Source organism: Anoplopoma fimbria, chromosome 10, assembly GCF_027596085.1.
Source record: "Anoplopoma fimbria isolate UVic2021 breed Golden Eagle Sablefish chromosome 10, Afim_UVic_2022, whole genome shotgun sequence".
NCBI classification, from domain to species: Eukaryota; Metazoa; Chordata; class Actinopteri; order Perciformes; family Anoplopomatidae; genus Anoplopoma; species Anoplopoma fimbria.
The window spans coordinates 12,815,152-12,833,931 of record NC_072458.1 but is presented as its reverse complement, the minus strand read 5'-3'; the positions used below and the strand labels follow the sequence as shown (position 1 = coordinate 12,833,931).

Below are 18,780 nucleotides of genomic sequence, written 5' to 3'. Positions count from 1 at the left end.
AATAAAACATTGGTGTCGCAGACTTACCCTGCGGTCGTCCATCTTGGTGTTGAAGCTGGCCCACTTGTTCTGCAGCATGGCCAGGTTCTGCTGGGTCTGTGTGGTACCGGGTCCTGCTTCTTCTCCTCCGCGAGCCAGCAGCATGGACTCTCCCTGATCCAGCAGACGGTGGTACTGGTCCGCTCGCTGAGACAGCTGGGCCTGAAGCTCCTGCAGACGGAGAGGAATGAGAAGTGTGAATTGACACTAAAAGGAGAGTGTCGATGTGTCTCACTGGTTGGTTGGGGAACAATGGAAGCCATTAAAGATTCATAATGGCCATGGACCAAATGTCTCTGTATGAATAGAAGAGCATGTGTAAGCTAATACTTTGAGCATCTGCTTCTTGCACCTAAACATTAAATTGTTGGAGATTCACTTCTTGTGACTTCAATGCTAAATGAAGTACAAGTGCAGAAGAGACATAACTGGCTTAGAAGGTTTGCAGCTATAAATTCTACGATTGTAGACTTTGACCTCTTCCTTTCCACTCCTTTACCATAGACCCATTTTTGTCTTTTTTTAGGGGGGGCAGAGGATCTTAGCAGGTCAAATGTATATGACGAATAGAAGTTGTGTACATAATCCGAAATATTTGTTGGAGTGTAGTTTTTCTAGTCACAAAGGGCTTATGCTATGATTAAAGTATATGGTGCCGTTTCCATGGCTCGAGAATTGAAAAAAAAAATCCCTGAAAATACCACATCAACCTACCAAGACCTTGATGAACACCGAAGAAAAAGTCCATCCTGTGATTTGGTATCTTAAACTTTTGAAATTTGGAGATTTCTGTATTGTTCTGGAATTGGCTTTCTGACTTCTGTTGTGGAACCTTATTGTTGATATACCAAGGGAAGCCATGCATCCCCTGAATGATGTAAAGTTTCAACCACAAACTAGTTTCCAAAATGGCCAGTCTGTGTGAAATATCTACTATTGAGACTAACATCATTTGACATGATTAAAGAGTCTCAGCTTTCCAGAATATACTTGTTAATATAAGGACTGTTTATAGACACCAGTATGAGGAAATATTCAAATACACCATTTTTACAATAGGTGGGGAAAAAAACAACATGTATACTGCATGCAAAAAACTGCATGAGATTATCATAAAGTGGGTGTGTCTGTAACAGGGAGACTTGTGGCTAGCACAGAACCCATTGTCATTTACGTATCTTGAGGTGAGAGGTCAAGGGACCCCTGTGAACATTGACATTCCAGTTTTTCCCTTTCCAAAATATAGTCTACATTTGTAGCTTTATTTAGCCTGCTGCATGACAAGCTAGCATGACAATGGATCAATATGAATGATTCACACTAGCTTTAAAACCTGCCTGCTGCAGCCGGTGTCTTTGGGGAGTTTAAGAGGTGATGGTGTATCTACGTGTAATGTGAATGAGTCTGAGCATAAAGGTGTCATGTGATTCTCTTGTTACCAGGTGTTGCTGTAGCTGCTCCCTGGCCGTTTCAGGGAGACCGCCTGTCGGCTTGGCAGCGGACAGCTGGCTGTCTGTCCTCCGCAGCCACTGGAGGAACTCCTCCAACTCGCCATGGAAACCTTCAGCCTATACAGTAGGAAAAAAATCAGTCAAGCCGCATAAAAAGATATCGTGAAAATATAACAAAAGTCAGGGCTGTCTCTGTGAGTCATCCGCACTAAGATCTAACGTAGCTTCTTCACTGTACCTGATGCAGGGCGGCCTCCAGTAGCTTCTGCCGCTCCTGGGTCTTGAGCAGTAGGCTTTCCCAGCCCTGGTTCAGATGGTCCAGCTGGTCCCTCAGGTGGCTGGCCTCGTCACCGGGAGACGACTCCAGCAGCTCGGCGCCCGCGCCGTTCACGTTCTCCACTGTGGCGTGATGGGACAGGACGTCGTTACGCAAAACCTAGGACACAGAGGGAGAGAGAAAGAAATTAATTACACAGAACTAGATTGGAATGGTTAGATGCAACAAGTAGCACATGCAAGAGCTGAACAGAAAGTTTGGAGGTTAAAACAGCATAAGAGGCCAACATTTATTGTGTGGGGCTCTCAAATGCTCTCATTAGCACAAACAAACCATCACTGACCAGTTATGTGAGAGCAAATTCAGTTAAGGAGTCAAACTCTCTCACAGCCTGAGCAAGAAGAATAAGTCACAAGATAAGGAAACAGAGGAGAAGTCTCATCTTTCTTTTTTACATACGTGGTGTTTAGCCAGCTCTATTTCGATGGCCTTGGGGTCGGAGCTGATTGGTCGCTGTGTGTCCAGAGTGGCGTGTGTGTGGTTGAGCCAGGCCTGCAGCTCAGACAGGGCATGCTGGAACTGACCCAGGGCCAGCAGGGCGCCCTCAAGCTTGTGCTGTGTGGTGGAGGAGAGACAGAGGTTCAGGCTTAAAAATAGGAACTCAAATATTTGGACTGTAATGAGAAGCAGCTGTCAAATACATGCGATCCTTCAGAATGCCGACAAAAACCAACATCGTCAACTCCCAAGGGGTAACCGCAGGGGAGAGAGCTGGAGGTCATGGAATGGTGTCTCCCTGAGATGTTTTTCTTTGTTGCTCAGTGATGCAGATTCTAACTCTTCTGCCTCACCGCTGCCACATGTGGTTTCATTACCTGTCTGTGGGTGATTTTTTCCCCCAGGTTTTCCCAGAGGTGTCGGAGCTCGATCAGTGGCTCCTGGATCATGTCCCTGTCCGTCTGGTCCGACACCTTCTTCAACAGCAGCTCCCCCTGGTGGCACAGCTTCTCCATGTCGATCTGCTGCTGGTAGACCTCCACCTTGTACTGCTGCTCAGGGTGAATGAAAAGAGGAGAGGAGGGGTAGTGTTTTGTTAGATCATCATACATATCTGATCCCAGGTTATCTAAAAAAACTGTGAAAAAAAGAATGTTAAAAAAATAGACTCTCTTGCCAACCTTGAGCTCTTCAATCTGCTGTTTGACAGTTCCCAGATCAGTTCCCACAGTCGACATTTCGCAAAGCTTGATCACTGCGTTGTCCAGGTAGTCAAACATAGACTGGAAATAATACAGAAAAATAATTGCATCAACAGAACAACTTTTTTATTGCCTGAAAATGTTGGCGCAGAGACGACTAAAAGACTCACGAACTGATCTGATTAGGCCCAGTTAACTATGAACGCGGACCGACTCAGATGCACAAACCTGCAGTGCGTCCTGATATTGCACGGACGCCGTCATGGCCTCCTCCAGCCTCTCCATCCTCTCTCTCCACGTCCGGTTCAGGCCGTCCCAGGCACCGTTCATCTGGGAGACAGGAAGTCGTTTTAGCGAGTCAACATGGAGCAACACACAGAAGCAAATTAACTTAGTTTTGATTTTCTCACCTCATCGATGGTCTTCTTGACTTCAGGTTTCTCTGTTTCTCCACAAGCAAAGATGAGGTCGGCTCCGAGGGTCCTGACAAACTCCAGCTCCTCCCTCAGGCCATCCGTCTCGGCCTTAATGGCCTGGTAGAAGAACAGAGAGACGTTGTGTTTTGTTCATGTTTAAAACCCAAACACAACAATTTAATTTCTTCCATCGAGTAGCTCATCTCTTTCTCTGCTCCCCTCCTGCCCTCCATACCTCAGCAGCCTCAATCTGTTGTTTGATGAGCGAGGGGTCCACGCCGGGGTCCTCCAGCTCTTTCACGATGTCCTGGGAGTCCCGGAGCGTGCTCAGCAGCGCCGCCACGTCGGCCCAGAACTTCCCGGCCAGGTCCAGGACGTCGTTGAGCTTCCCCTCACGCTCCTCGGCCCGCTGCCGGATCTCGTCCCACAGGGAGCGAAGGCGCAGGAGGCGGGTCCGAACGGCTGGAGGAGAGAGGAGTTTAAACAGGCTGCTGGATAAAAGCATGTGGGATAACACTGGGCACACTGGGAAAAAACATCTTGGTTATTCTTTATGTCATGTGAAGATGGGTAATAATAATGTTTTCTTTGTTTGAATTTTGCCATCTAGTGTCAAGTTAAGTCTCTCATCAGTCTACTCCCACTATCGCTGCACAGGGAGGCCTTTTATATTTTCACGAAGCGTGGACGGCTGGAGTCCTTCAGAGGTCAATATAACAAAGACGCATGTGTGTGTGTGTGTTTCGTCTCACCACGTGGTAACGTTGGAAGAAATATGCAGAGCCTCGCAGAATTTCACGATTGGACAAGGTCTGCCTCGCTGGCTCTGTGCCAGTAACACAGTGACTTACACTGGCCAGTTGTTGTTCAGTTGGACTGGAGCCCAAAATAAGATTTGAATATTTTTTCACCCAGATAACAGACTCCTGTTACGTGAGCCTCTCTGCTCTGACCCACTCCAATTCCTGATTTTGTTTGATTGTGTAATGTTTTGTTCCAGTTAAAACCAGTATTTTTCTCATTTAGCTCTCTTTATGTATTCTCTCTAATTTTTTTAATGAAATTCCAATAGTCATACCAACTGAATGCCTAATAGTTAGCAGCCCTGTCTAGTTACATAGCTGTTTAGTTGGCTCATCAGTGAATGGAAAAAAAGTGCAAAAAATGGTTGAACTTTGAATCAATTATTTGTGTAAATTCCTCATCCTGTTATAACACATTTAGAAAGTCGATTGTCTGTCCTTCACGTGTCAGAAACCTCCCAGACTCTCACCCTGAGCGGCTGGATCGTCGTGAGCGGCTCGCCCGATGAGCTCCTCGCCGCGGGCACAGAGGGCGGAGAAGCTCGGCAGCAGTTTGTCCAGCTCCAGGCCCTGTGCTCGGTGGTCCGCCAGCTGCTCCCTGATCTTCTCCACCTCCGCCGCCACGGGGGGAGGCTGCCGCAGCCGCTGGACCGCCCCCTCCAGGGTCTCCAGCAGGGGGTCCATCTTGTCGTGGAACTGGGGACGGAAAGAGAGTTGGAATAAAGTGTTATTAGGAGGAGTAGAGAGTGTGTTGAAGGGGCTGGGTTTGGGTATTTTGACAGCTGGGTGACATTTTGAAAGTGGGAAAACACTGAGATATTATGTGGGTGGTCAGCCATCTGTAGCAGAATGCATTAACTTCTAGACTTATCACTAATCTTATATCTGATTTCAACAGTAGTATAGTTCTTATACAATATTTGATATCCCAATATTGCACCTTCAACATGTCATCCAGGCTGTGTAAATCAGACAAAGTTGGATCTACCACACAAGAGGGAGCCGCTAATCCACTAAATTCAGTCCAGGGACATTGTAGACAAGAGAGCAAATATGGTACAATTCCTAATGAGATAACAAGCTTTCTTTTGTGCTTTTGAGGGGAATCAGATTTCTTGATCGCTACAAAACACAACAATACTCATCTAGCCACATGTGATACATAAGGACAGCTATCAAGGACATCAATCAAGCCTAGTCTGAGATTAAACTTTCATTACTGGAAAGAATGTCTCAGTTTTAGACTAGGCTTAATACAAGTCTACAAACCTACACAAAGGGGAAGTTTCCTAACAGATTTAAATAAGTTTCATTGTCACTCAGGGTTGGCAGACACATGGTTTGGACCATTATGTAGATCATACACAGCTTAAAGGGATAGTTCAAATGTTTTGAAGTTGGGTTTTATGAGCTACTCATCCATAGTCAGTGTATTACCTACAGTAGATGTCAGCACGGCCCGGCCAGGAGACTGAAGCCGTTATCTATGCTCCCTTTGAAGCCACTAGGCTCCTTTGACAAAAAAATGTTTTTGTCTACCAGCGCCCCCATCAGGTAGGTTGTTAGTGTTATTGTGTGATTATTTTAAGGAGTTCGTTTAGATTCACCAGCATAACACAAACTAAATAACCTGTGGAGGCAGCATAAGAACAGCGGCTCTCGTGTTCTGAGAGGTAAATGACTCTAGTGTCTTTGAAGAGAGCATAGATAGTGCTGTTGGAAAGGGCTGTCTGATGGGAAGGTAAAGCAGTGAAAATATTTATTAATATAATAGTGTAGCGTACACAAATACTCCCATGCTGGTACCCCTGTCTGTTTCTCCAAACTCCATCCTAACGTAGTAATACACTGATTTATATGGATAAATATTTTTTTTTATAACTACACCTTATATCCGAACTGTCCCTTTAAATGGAGATTTAACTGGAAATCTCAAGTTTAAGAATTTTTGAATCGGTAATAATCCACACAACATTTACCCTTTGAGATAAACTGACTGCATAAATTATTACTTCATCTGGTCAGGTTAGTACTTGATTAGTATTAGTATAGATTCATATTTGATGTGGTGTAACCCCATCCTGAGTGCCAGTTTGATGCTGTCAGTCAGTGATCTTACCTCTACCAGCTGGGTGATTGCAGTGAGCAGTGACGATGGAGAAAATGATGGTGTTGGGGGGGGGGGGGCAACACACACACACATCACATCCACAATGAACGAGGGATGGGATGGTTGCAAGGACGTGGGATGGACGCGATGAGGGAGATTAGGGTTAAAGGAGGGGGGAGTAGAGGACAAGGAAGTGGGTGGTTTAGGATGGAGTGAGGGGTGAGGACAGTGTGGACAGGTGCAGGAAGAGATACATGAATTGGGTTTGACAAGGGGAGGGGGGCGGAGGGTGGAGAAACAATACAATGAGTTAAATCAGAGACATGCACAGAGAACAAACTGTCGGGCAATATCGACAGCAGCAACACAGGTGATTCAATGGTGTCTCATGAGATGAAAGAGAAAGTTAAGTAACCGTGAAGAAACTAGCACTAGAAGAAATCTTCATGTGGAAAATATACGTAAATGGTATATCTAGTATATTTCTACTGTGAAGCAGTGTAAAAACTGCTAGATGTATGTATAATCTCTTAATCATAAAATATAAATGAAGTTAAATAAACAAAACAAAGTAAAGAAATAAGTCCAGTAAACTAAATCAAAACAATTCTTAGCTCTCAATGAACTCCTGAACTCCTTATTATCACTAATTTTGGAGCAGTAGACACAGACACACACTTAGACCTCACGCAGCTTCGTAATCACATGTTGTCTCAGGCTGCAGACGCCGTCTATCATGCTGTAAACGGACCTGGGCCAAGCGGCATTTACAAATTCTTCACTAAGCACTGAGAGGCAAAATAGGTTCATTCCTACACCAATGTAATTTAAGTTTACTAAATTGACTCCAGTCAAAGCATTCTGACCCCCTGGTACACAAGTAGATTAGATTACAAAACCTATTAAACCCAGGTCTGCACTTAAAACAGTTTCCCAAATCGAGCATTAAACAGTAAGCAATTAGTCCTCGGTGACGTACCTGTGCAGACTGGGACACGGCCTCGTCTAAGGTTGTTGCACGACCTTTGACCCCCTCTTTGATGGCCAGGTAGCGCCTCTCTGCCTCCGTGTAGCGCTGCGTCACCGTCGCCCCCTCCTGGAGGCTGAGCTTGGCCAGCTGGGGCCCGATCTTCAGCAGCTTGTCGATGTGGGGCTTGTGCTCTGCGATGGACTCCCTGAGCAGCTGGAGAGGCAGTGAAAGGATAGAGAAAGACTAAATTAAGAACTTGTCAGAAATATACAATGTTTTGGTCAGAAAGCTGAGAGAGAAAAGATTCCACATCCTCTTACCCTCATCTGGTCCTGTTGCAGGCGGAGAGCGTCCGTGTCGATGGCCGGTGGTGGCAGCTGGGTGATAAGGGTTTCGGTCTCGCCCAGCCACGGCTCCAGTTCCTCGTAGGTCTCCCAGAACCGTGCAACCAAAACCTGGGCCTGCTCCAGAGCTGAGAACCGTTCGCTGTGGCTTTGGCTCACCGCGTCGTAACGAGTGCTGAGAGAATCTGTCTTCACCTGACGAAGACGTAAAGATATAAGTTTCCGCACCTTTCACAGATGACTTATAAGTTTAGCATTGTGTCCCTCACACAGTCTATCCCTTCCCTGTTACCAATGGACACAAACTTAAATGTCTTCATGTTATTTCTCCGTCTGTGACTCACTATTAGTGCGTCCTTCTGGGCGTCGCTGCACGTCTCCAGGATGTCGTCTCTGGTGCCGAGCAGCTGATCCACGGTGTCTTTGTGTCGGATGATGTCGATGTTGAAGGCCCTCTGCACTTGCATCTGGGCCACCGTCACGTCCGGCTCCAGGCTCAGCGGCCCCAGAGACGCCAACTTGCGCTCCGTCTCTCCGACCCAGGCCAGCTCTGCATCCACTGCCTCCTCGTACTGGAGACAGGAGTCGGCGATTAGCATTGGTGAAATAGACCGATCTAATGGAACATTGGGATAAATCTGCTTGCAGTACCTGTTGTGACCTCTGGATGGCAGCTTGGACCAGCTGCACCCGCTGAGTAATGGTTTCGTTGGACTGGCGGTAGCGCTGGTTGGCATCAGCGACCAGGCGGTCCAGGCCCTCACGTGCTCGCCATGGCACCAGATCCAGCAGGGCGCTGCCCACCTCGTTCACCGTGTCCAACACCAGCCGCTTCTCCGCCGAAACTTTCTTCAGCTCCTGAAAAAGTGGAAGTGAAAGATTAGTTTTACAAAGACATGACTTGACTTATTGGCTTCCAGTGCATTCTAGTTTTTTTTGTTCTGCTGCGTTACTGTTCCAAACTGATTATTAAACCATAAAAGCTGAAAATGTCATTGTAGAGAAAAATACTGGATGGCAGCGAAGCATTAAAAGCCAATCATTTTCAATAGCTTTCTAAACTGTTATTGAGTTCCAAAAAAAAATCTATGTTACTATGGTAACTCAGTTGTGGGTGGTTGATACTGGAATGGCTGAAAATGTCATTACAGACAGGAGCTGTCATCAAATTAGCTGTTCCTTTCAACTAATGTGTTTATTTAGTCTATTATGGGAAAAGAAAAATCTTCTTTAAAATGTGGATGATTAAGTCTGTAATGTTTTTTAACTAAACACCTCGGTTACATATATTCCAGAGCCCGATCAATCATTTTGTAAAGCAGGAGTTTTGTGTTAAATGTCAGAAACAAAACTAAATGACAGAAAAGAAAAACTGCAACCAAAAAAAAAAAAAAATCCTTTATAACACAAATCAATGAAATGTGTTTGTACAAGTGACACACAACCAGTCAATAATATACCAAGAAACAATGAGTGGTGTGTTATAGTAAAAAATAAACAATCAAACAATCTTAATAATGTCACTGTTGCAATTAATTTTTTTTACAGTGTCCTTTATTTCTGCTAAACCATTGGAAAATAAATGAATATCCATCTCATTCTCCGCCCACCTTCTGTCTGTCCTGGTAGGCGGGCGCGGCGTCGGGCTCCACGTTGCTGAGCTCTGCCTCCACGCCGTCCAGCCACTGGTTGAGGTCGTCATGGGCGCTGGCGAATCGCGTGGCCAGCTGCAGGGCCTGCTCCAGGGTGCGGAGGGCCTTGCTGCTGCCGGCCGTCATCTCGGCGTAGCGGGACTTGATGCCGTCCAGCTTCTCCTGGATCAGCAGAACCTCCTCGCCTGCAGGGGGACACACAGGTCAGGGTCATGGTTCGTCCCGAAGCTTTCAGAAAGCTCATCAGTGCGAACGTTCTGGATGCAGCAACGTATAGAAGAGAATCTACTTCTTGCATTTCTAGTTTTCTATTTCCTTTTTATCTATCCTCTTTTATTGAGATTGAAAAACTAACATTTCTCTTTGTTTAAATATGAATAAAATAAAAGGACTGTTTATTAAACACATTTTCATTTATGTTGGAAACATTTTTTATTTTAGTTTTCTACATTCATATGTACATTGTTGTGAATTTTTTGCGCTATATTTATTATTTACTAGTAAAAGTATGTGCACAATCCCATAAAATGTTACCATACACATGTTCTTAGAGCACCCTCATGTTGACAGTTCTTTTTATTTGTCTTAAGTGTATTCATGAGGTAAACCAACAATGAACTCGCTAGCAGTCAGCGTGGCTAATATGATGATGAAACCAGATGTCAGTTTGGTTCACCGCTGATGTAAAAATGTTTGGTTTGGATGTGGATCTACAACAACTACAGGGAAACAGTGTTTTAAGTTATTTCTAGTGTGCTTCTCTAAATTCAGAGAATACAGAATATCTGCATTTATTGATCCTGATGCTAACTTATAAAATATGATGAACCTTTCCAGCTCAAATTTAGGATTTACAGAGAGAAAGTCAGGTTAGGAAAAAGAAGTAGATTAGGAGCCTGATGTTACCTGTGGTCTGTTTGAGTAAGGCTTGTCCATTCTTGATGGCCTGGTCCACTGTCTTCTTTCTGCTCACAATCTCTTCATTCAGAGACTGAGGGGAGAGAGAGAGAGTGAAGTTAACCTCTAGAACATAGCAGACAATTTTGTTTTCGGTTGTGTGCATCCTTTATTTAACTGTTCAAAAAACAAAACTTCATCAGTGTTTTTGTGCTTCATGTCTTTACTTTGTACTAGTGAAGCAAAAGCTAATATAACAAAAAGGTACTGATGGAAATTATGAGCTTTTACTTCATTCAAAAGGTTTAATTGTAAGTGTTTGAACTAAGTGAAAACAAATACATTCCTATATATATATATATATATATATATATATATATATATATATATATATATATATATATATATATATATATATATATATATATATATATATATATATATATATCCTATATATATATATATATATATATATATATATTATATATATATATATATATATATATGTGCATTAACTTGATTTCAAATATTAAATTAAAAACAAAGTGATAAAAATAAATATGTTTTTCAATTCTACATGTAAACTGAAGCCCTTTCCCTAATATATGTATTTTCTGCTGGTCCCATGTTTTGTGTGGATGAAGTCGTACCAGAGCATGTTTGTGCTGCTCGGCCAGCAGCTGGTGCTGGTAGCTGTGGACGGAGACCTGACCCAGCCTCTGAGCCACCTCCGCCAGCCAGTTCAGCACCTCTACCTCATCCTCCCCAAACAGCTGGGCGTTAGCCAGCGCCTGCTCCAGCATGCCTGCCCGCCGGGAGCACCAATCGGTGAGCTCCGAGTGACCCGACCTCAACGCCCCCACTCGCTCACTCAGCCAATCACGGTCGGCTGCGCAGCTGAGCGGCGTCAGCGATTGGCTGAGGGACTCGAGGTGGTCCACCTCGGCTTGGCGCGAGGACACGTCCTCTTGGACCGCCTGGGAGGTGTGTGTGTTTGTGTGTGTGTTTGTGTGTATATGAGGGGAAGGTGAAGGGAAGTGAGAAAAGAACAGCAAAACAGAAAAAAAAAGATGGATGAAAACTCAAAATATGAGCATGCAAATGACAAATCATAGAATAACAGGAAATCAATAAATATCAATGAATGAACGAATGAGTAGAAGAACTTAAACAACTGAAATGAAAAACTAAAACTCAACTTGAAATGGACTTGTTAAAGGGCGTTTGAGCTGTAAATGACACTTTGTGGAGGTATGTGTAGATCAAGTGTAGGGGCATTTTAACATGACTGCTGACTGTACGTGTTTTCTATTCTGACTTATTATCTACGTTACTATTCAGTTCAAACAGTTTAACCGGACTACCAACAACTATTTAAAGGGAATTAAGCAAGTCAGCTAGTATATTCTTAACTGTCCCAACATTAACTATAAATAAATGAGACATGTTAAGCCTTTACTTTGCCAAGCAATAAACAATTAAAGGCCCGTGTGAAGCATTAAGGGGCACCTGTTAGCAGAAATAAAATACAATATTCATAACTATGTTTTCATTAGTTTATAATCCCTTAAAACTTTTTTTTTTCAATTGCCTAGAATGAGCCCTTCATGTTGCACCTCCATGTTTCTATGGTAGCCCAGAAGGAAAAAACAAACAAACACTCACTATTGAGAGAGCCTTTCAAGTTTTTACGTTAACTTAGAGATGCCACTAAATCCTACACACTGCTCCTTTAAACGCATCTTCAACCTACCTTTTCCTAAGTCGAGGGGTTAGAGGGCGGAGTGCTTTCTTTTTAAACCTTTTTTTTTTTAAAGACAATATCTGAGAAAAAAGTAGGGCTCCAGTCTCCTGCTCATCGGCGCATATAAACAGTCAAACTTCACCATAACAACAAGGGGCCCCAAAAACGGTACCTTGTGCTTGGTGATCTGCTGGCTGATCTTGGCCGTCTGGGTTCCCATGGGCTCGGCGGAGCTCAGGCGTCTCTCGGTGGCACTGAGCCATTCTCCCAGCGGATCCAGGGCTTCGTGGAACTGAAGGGCCAGAACCTGCAGCTCCTCCAACTGCCTCTGCCTGGAGGACGGGAGGGAGGGAGGAGATTTTATTGGTGTTTTATTGCTTTCACAGATTGTTTTCGCTCGACTTGCTCCTGATTTTGTGTCACAACAGCTGTCCTTTTACAAACGCAGTTTATTAAATGTTTTTGACATCTTTATGATAAATAATTACATTTTGAAGAATTTTATAAACCGATAAAATGGATAATTGTTGTGTGTTTGAGACAGAAACGGTTGCAAAACGGTGAGAAACAAATCTGTCTTTTTGTGTGTGTAAACTGAAGCTCACAGCGTGCTTATAAAGAAAGCAGTGTGTGTGTGTGTGTGTGTGTGTAGACTTAAAATATTTACATTGTTAGTGTTCATACTAGACAGCGTGATAAATTCCAGAGACACCATGCCTTACAGAAAGTTGTAAGCCATGAATGTTTTATGAATATATTATGACTACTTCACATGAGATCATCAGATATATCAAACCTCTTCACTGTGCTTTACGAGTGTGTACTCATTTTCAACCAAAAAGAATGATTCCTTTCCCCAGAAAGTGAACAGAAGAGCTGCTGAAATGACTCGTGGGCCACAGGGACCAAATGTAATGATACTATTCTTTCTTTAAGTACAGCGGTGCTTGACAGAGTCACACGCCGATGGAACAATAAAAAAGGAAAGAACTGCCACCAATTACTTTCCGAAAACACATATATACAGCAAGACAAATCAGTAACCTTTTCCTTTCTGGGATATTATCTGCGTTGCCTTTTCGAAGGATAAAATGGACTGAATTGATCGTTGTGAAGTGTCAGCAATCAACGAAAGACACAGAACTAAAAAAAAGTGGTGACCATAAGAGAGCATATGAGACCTTAGTTGTTTTTCTTTTCTCACTCCACAGGGAGTCAGCTTGTACTCCAGATCGTCCCCGCCCCCCTTTACTGTAGAGGAGACTTACCTGCCACTGGCCTTGTCCAGCAGGTCGGTCCATCTCTCCGCCAGGCTCTGGAGTTGGGTCTGAATCTTCTCGCGGTCTGTAGTGTCTGCCGTGGCTGCGATCCTCTCTCCCTCGGCGCGGATCATCTCCACCGTCGGCCGGCGATCATCTAGCAACCTCTGGAGCAGCTGGAGGAAGAGAAAAGCATGACTGTTATCAAATCAACTAACAATGTGTCACCAAATTACGCATATTAGCTTATATCGCTATGAAACATTTAATAAAGGAAAATACTGCTTTTTTTTTTTTTTTTTTAAAGGCAGATACAGAACAAACTTTTCTCCACTTAACTAGCGATCCAACTGTTCTAGGATCAGAAAAACAACATCCGTGAACGTGCTTCCTTCCCGCTCCGATAGCAGCCTCTCTTGTCTACTTTGAACTAGCGGCCCGGTTCTGCCCAGGAATGCACCTCTCTGCAGTTCACGCTCTGTTTCTCAGCTGAGCGGTGACACCGCTCTCCGTTACGGATGTAAACACGTGTGATTGATCGCCGGCCGAGACTGCAGCACACTCGTGTGCACAAACACAGGAAGTGTATGTTGGGTAAACAGGGAAAAAGTGTATGTGAGAGAGAGTGTGTGTCTCTGAACAACAATACAATACAAACACTCGTATGTGTTTTTATGCCAGTCTGATTGGCAGACTGGGGCCCGTTTTCTGTTTTGATGCCAGGGAGATGGACTCTGTGTGTGTGTGCGTGTGTGTGTCCGCGCTTGTCATTCAGATGTCTATGATGTGTGGTTGAAGGACACTGAGGACATCTGAATATCAGTAATGTCTCATTTTAACCTGTTTAATAAAAAGAAAAAAATCCATAAATATTGAAAGTGAAAATTCTATTCCACAGACAGAAACTGGCCAGATACTTCAAAGAGGAGGATTTGGGTGGCAGTATCTTAAAGGGATAGTTTGGATTTTATTCATGTGGTGTTGGAAGAGGTATATTTACATAGACAGTCTTTTACCTACAGTAGATGGCGGTTAAACGGTTACTGATTATTTTAGTTGATTGCTTGGCTGCCGTGCTGGTACTCCTGTCTGTTTCTCCAAACTTCATCTACTGTAAGTAATACACTAAACTAGACTATGGAGAAGTACCTCAAACAACCATCCATTTAACACTGTGTTGGATGTTCACTGCTTCATATCCCAAATATGGAAAATCTGAGGTGACACTGAATGGAAAACCCTTCTAATCAAATGTACTCTTGATGACCTAAAGACAGACACTCATGCAGATTTAAAACTTTCAGGTTATATTTGATTTCTGAAAAAATACAAAAACCTTATCACATGTGTTGATATATGTAGAAGAGGGGTTTTATTTCATCGTCTCGTACCTTTTGTTCTTGGATCTGGGCCTTGACCACGCGGTACTCGGCTGACGGGGGCTTCTGGTTTGCCACCAGCTCCTCCGTGTCGCTCAGCCAGCTCAGCAGAGGCTCCAGTGCATCCTGGAATTTCCCACAATGCAACAGGGCCTCCTGCAGCTGGGCGATGCGCTCTGCCACCTGAGGACGGGAGAGGAGGCGAGGTTTGTTAGTTGAGAAACAGGAAGTCGATGTGACATACTGTTTGGATTGAGCCTATACGGAGGCGTACCCGCTTGTTGAGTGAGTTCCATTGGAGGTTGGTGGTCTCCAGGTCGTGCTCCAGGGCCTGGGTATCTGTGTGTTTGGCGGCGCTCTGGATCAGACCCTGACCCACTGCGTTGATGTGCTGCAGCTTTGGCTGGATGCTGTCCACCTGCTCTCTCTCCACAGCCTGGAAGAAGAAGGGTCACCATTTGTTTAATTGTTCAACTCAAAAAAACAAGGCCTTAGTTTTAACTGTTTTATTTGAAAACAGAAATAAAAAAATACACTGAACATTCAATCTGAGTGACAACAAATTAACGCAAGCTTCACCACATTATGCTTCTATATGTATATAAAAGAGACTGGATAATAGGAGATGAGAGACAGACAGAGGGCTGTGCTGAGATAAGAGAGGAGTGGGAGACAGGAAGGGAATAGGAGAGATGAGGGTGGAGGAACAAAAATGGGAGGGGGAGAAGAGGATTATGGGGATTAGAGAGTTAGGCGAGTAAGGGGCTGGCTGGAAAAGGCTGAGTCGACAACACACACACACACACACACACACACACACACACACACACACACACACACACACACACACACACACACACACACACACACACACACACACACACACACACACACACACACACACACACAAGCGGTAGAGTACGCAAACACACTTGCATGGGTGCACAAAACCTTTACCTTATCACACACCCAAAAACACTCATGCTCACATTTATAGCAAATACACGCGCAACCTCGCCTGTCAGGACGCATTACTCGCACACACACGTCACAGTGGAGGGCTGGAGCCATCTTGTGATGACAATAGAGGCAGCCACCCGACACTAAAGACAACCAGACTTGACTTCCCGGGCCTCAAAAAAGACAAAGCAACTGCCAATACAGCTTCTTAGTCAAAATGTGGGCCACTCCTGCATCCAGTACATGCAGCGTTGTAGTCGTAGCTAAGGGTGGGGTGCACTACAAGGTAGATGGGTTACCGAGGAGGAGGTGTGCGTGAGTGAGTGTCTAATCTCAGATACTGTTGCACCAAACTGCATAATATTTTGAGTGCTTATTTATGGCTGCATGCCATATGATAGTCATTGAGTGACTGTTGACTCCTCGCTCACTACTCCTAACCGACCCCCGGCTGGTGGGGGCAACAAGTGAGACGCACTTTGCTAAATTTTTAGCTATCAGCAAACAGAACACAACACAGTATCGCTGCAGCTAATAGCTAACTGAACTTCACACACAGCTGAGAGCATCGCTGCCGCTAATAATTAACTAAACTACATACACTGCTGAGTGCATCGCTGCCGCTAATAATTAACTAAACTACACACACTGCTGAGTGCATCGCTGCCGCTAATAGTTAACTGAACTACACACACTGCTGAGTGCATCGCTGCCGCTAATAGCTAACTAAACTACACACACTGCTGAGTGCATCGCTGCTGCTAATAGTTAACTAAACTACACACACTGCTGAGTGCATCGCTGCTGCTAATAGTTAACTAAACACTGCTGAGTGCATCGCTGCCGCTAATAGCTAACTGAACTTCACACACAGCTGAGAGCATCGCCGCCGCTAATAGTTAACTAAACACTGCTGAGTGCATCGCTGCCGCTAATAGTTAACTAAACTACACACACTGCTGAGTGCATCGCTGCCGCTCCGCTGCTGCTGTGGTCTGAGACACGGGGGTGTCAACATTGTGGTTAAACTGTGAAGATAAATAAACCCAAAACCAACAGCTAATGCAATATAGATGTGATATAAAACATTAGATTCTGCTAAATTCCTGTTAACCATCCTGCTATATCCAACAATTTGCCAAATCCACAAAACAACTTTCACTATTTCACAGTATTCCATCAGCTCCCTGACCAGTGGGAACCCTGGAAACCACCACAGATGAAATCCCTTTTCTTTCTGTGGTTTCTGGAACAAAATCCAAACAAATGGGGGTCCCGAGGCTGTAATGTTGGTGGGGGTGGGGGGTCGCTGTCATGAAAACGTTTAAGAAGTCCTGACATTCAGAAAAGGCCCACAGAGGGAGAATTAGGCTAGTGGTTTAAAAATGCTGTGGCAGCCAAACCCCAATGGCCACACAAAGACAGAGACACACACACATAACCAGATGTGCACGTCCACAACACACACACACAAACACCAGATTTTGGTAAATCCAATGCCTGGGGGAAAATAGCTGGTGTGACAATACTGAAGGGGTGCAGTTTAAGTGAGGGTAAATGTAGGTTTGGGTTTCAGTGAAATCCCACTGTGGTCTGGAAGAAGAGCTACAACAGTCGTGGGTGTCCCAACCATCAAATAGTAACAAACCACTACTGAACCTAATACAACTGAAAGAAAAACATCTGAGCAAGAAATGGTTCTTCCCCAATTTCACCACAAAAAATAAAATTAAAAATAAAATTAAAATACGTCAGATTTGTGACGCCACCTTCTTTTGTTTATCTTCCTTTAGAATAATTATTTCGGTTGAACGGAAATGGGACTAGAGTGTCAATAGGTAGGTTAAACTTAATTGGTAATTGACCACAAAAATAAGCAAAACAGCCGTATAAAAAAATGGATATCTCAGAATATGAGTCTATCTTTGAGGTTATATTTAAGAACAGAATGTAAAGTGTCCAATTGGTTGTCGGATAATTTCAAATGAAAAAGCTTAACTACAAATAAAGTCTAAATGAAATGTTTATAATTTGCCTTTAACTCAGAAAACATCCCACTGCATTGAAAAGCTTTAAAAACCTTAGATTTAAGATGATTAAATTATGACGTGTTGAGGATGTTTAGAGACATAATACAGAGCAGGTGTGTTAGACTGGCTGGTGGTGGTGGAGCTGGAACTTGTGTCCCAGTCTCTGCAGTGGATCATCATCAACGAGTGTACAGGTTTTCTGCTCATGTGGTTTAAATATGGCATCAAACTACAGGTTGTCCATGCCAAGGCTTTGTGTGAATGTGTTTGCATATAGTTCCTAATCCGTGGGTGAAATTACGTGTTCTACAGGTAGGATCTGGTTAAATGTGAATGAGCAGTGTGTGTGCGTGTGTTCCTGTCCAGTTTGGATGCAGCTGTGTTGTGGTGATGGGCGTCATAGCCGCTTAGAACAGGAAGTCTGTCGGCCAGAACAACAATGACTGAAGCCATGACCCACTCCACCCTTCTATGCCTTATCCTGGTGTGTGTGTGTGTGTGTGTGTGTGTGTGTGTGTGTTTGTGTGTGTGTCAGAGATAGAGGGGAACAGAAAATGGAAAAAAACAGCCATTTATCATCTTAACATACACTTGGATGTACATGTTCTTGTTATAGGTGGTGTGTGTGCATACTCTGTCCTCTTCTTCTGTTACTCTTTGTGTTTTCTCTCCCTCTGTCTCTACTCCAGCCGCCCTCTCTGCTCTAGTTGACTCCACTAAACCAGAGCTCTGGAGAACGTCCCAAATACTTGTCATTCTTCCCCACCCCAGCCCAGCGCACAGCAACACAGGCACTCTCAACTGAGCTAACTCACCGCGGTACTTGTCATCCTTCTGCCCAAAACCTCCTCCTCTGCCTCTCATCATGTCATCACTCTACCTCTGCTCTTCCCTTTTTTTCCTCTCACCTGCCACAGCTTTCTCCCATCCTCAGTCTCTCCATCTGGACCCTGTTTGCTTCAGGGTTCAGTTTGGACAGATGATAAAGAAAACCACTGGGATGAAAGTGAATCCGACTAAAAACTCTTTGCATAGTCTCGTCAAATGGACATCAGTTTTAGAGGCTGTCATTTTGTCATTTGCTGGTTAAACCTTCAGTAACCGCTAAATAACCTAATCTTTTGGTTGTCTCCCTGATACAACCTTAAACATGTCACTCTAGGAGTCAATGCTCTGATGAGTGTGTGGACTGACTGTATGTCTGCTGTACATGAACATGTGTGTGGATGCTCTATATTTAGCCATCATCT

General features: G+C 44.1%; 1 protein-coding gene across 7 annotated transcripts in view; it reads right to left on the bottom strand.

Moving 5' to 3' along the window:
* macf1a (microtubule actin crosslinking factor 1a) overlaps positions 1–18,780 on the bottom strand; it is a 230,951-nt gene that overhangs the window by 19,375 nt on the left and 192,796 nt on the right. For all 7 annotated transcript variants that reach the window (XM_054605481.1, XM_054605484.1, XM_054605479.1 and 4 more), the window contains 21 exons: positions 14,815–14,976; positions 14,553–14,723; positions 13,171–13,337; positions 12,075–12,234; positions 10,809–11,135; positions 10,168–10,252; positions 9,220–9,446; positions 8,261–8,467; positions 7,954–8,181; positions 7,586–7,804; positions 7,275–7,478; positions 4,656–4,881; positions 3,618–3,844; positions 3,377–3,499; positions 3,195–3,296; positions 2,946–3,047; positions 2,643–2,816; positions 2,227–2,382; positions 1,729–1,926; positions 1,479–1,607; positions 28–210 (listed from right to left, as the gene is read on the bottom strand). In XM_054605481.1, coding sequence (XP_054461456.1) covers positions 28–210; positions 1,479–1,607; positions 1,729–1,926; positions 2,227–2,382; positions 2,643–2,816; positions 2,946–3,047; positions 3,195–3,296; positions 3,377–3,499; positions 3,618–3,844; positions 4,656–4,881; positions 7,275–7,478; positions 7,586–7,804; positions 7,954–8,181; positions 8,261–8,467; positions 9,220–9,446; positions 10,168–10,252; positions 10,809–11,135; positions 12,075–12,234; positions 13,171–13,337; positions 14,553–14,723; positions 14,815–14,976 — 3,777 coding nt within the window. The remainder of the gene's footprint in view (positions 1–27; positions 211–1,478; positions 1,608–1,728; positions 1,927–2,226; positions 2,383–2,642; positions 2,817–2,945; positions 3,048–3,194; positions 3,297–3,376; positions 3,500–3,617; positions 3,845–4,655; positions 4,882–7,274; positions 7,479–7,585; positions 7,805–7,953; positions 8,182–8,260; positions 8,468–9,219; positions 9,447–10,167; positions 10,253–10,808; positions 11,136–12,074; positions 12,235–13,170; positions 13,338–14,552; positions 14,724–14,814; positions 14,977–18,780) is intronic.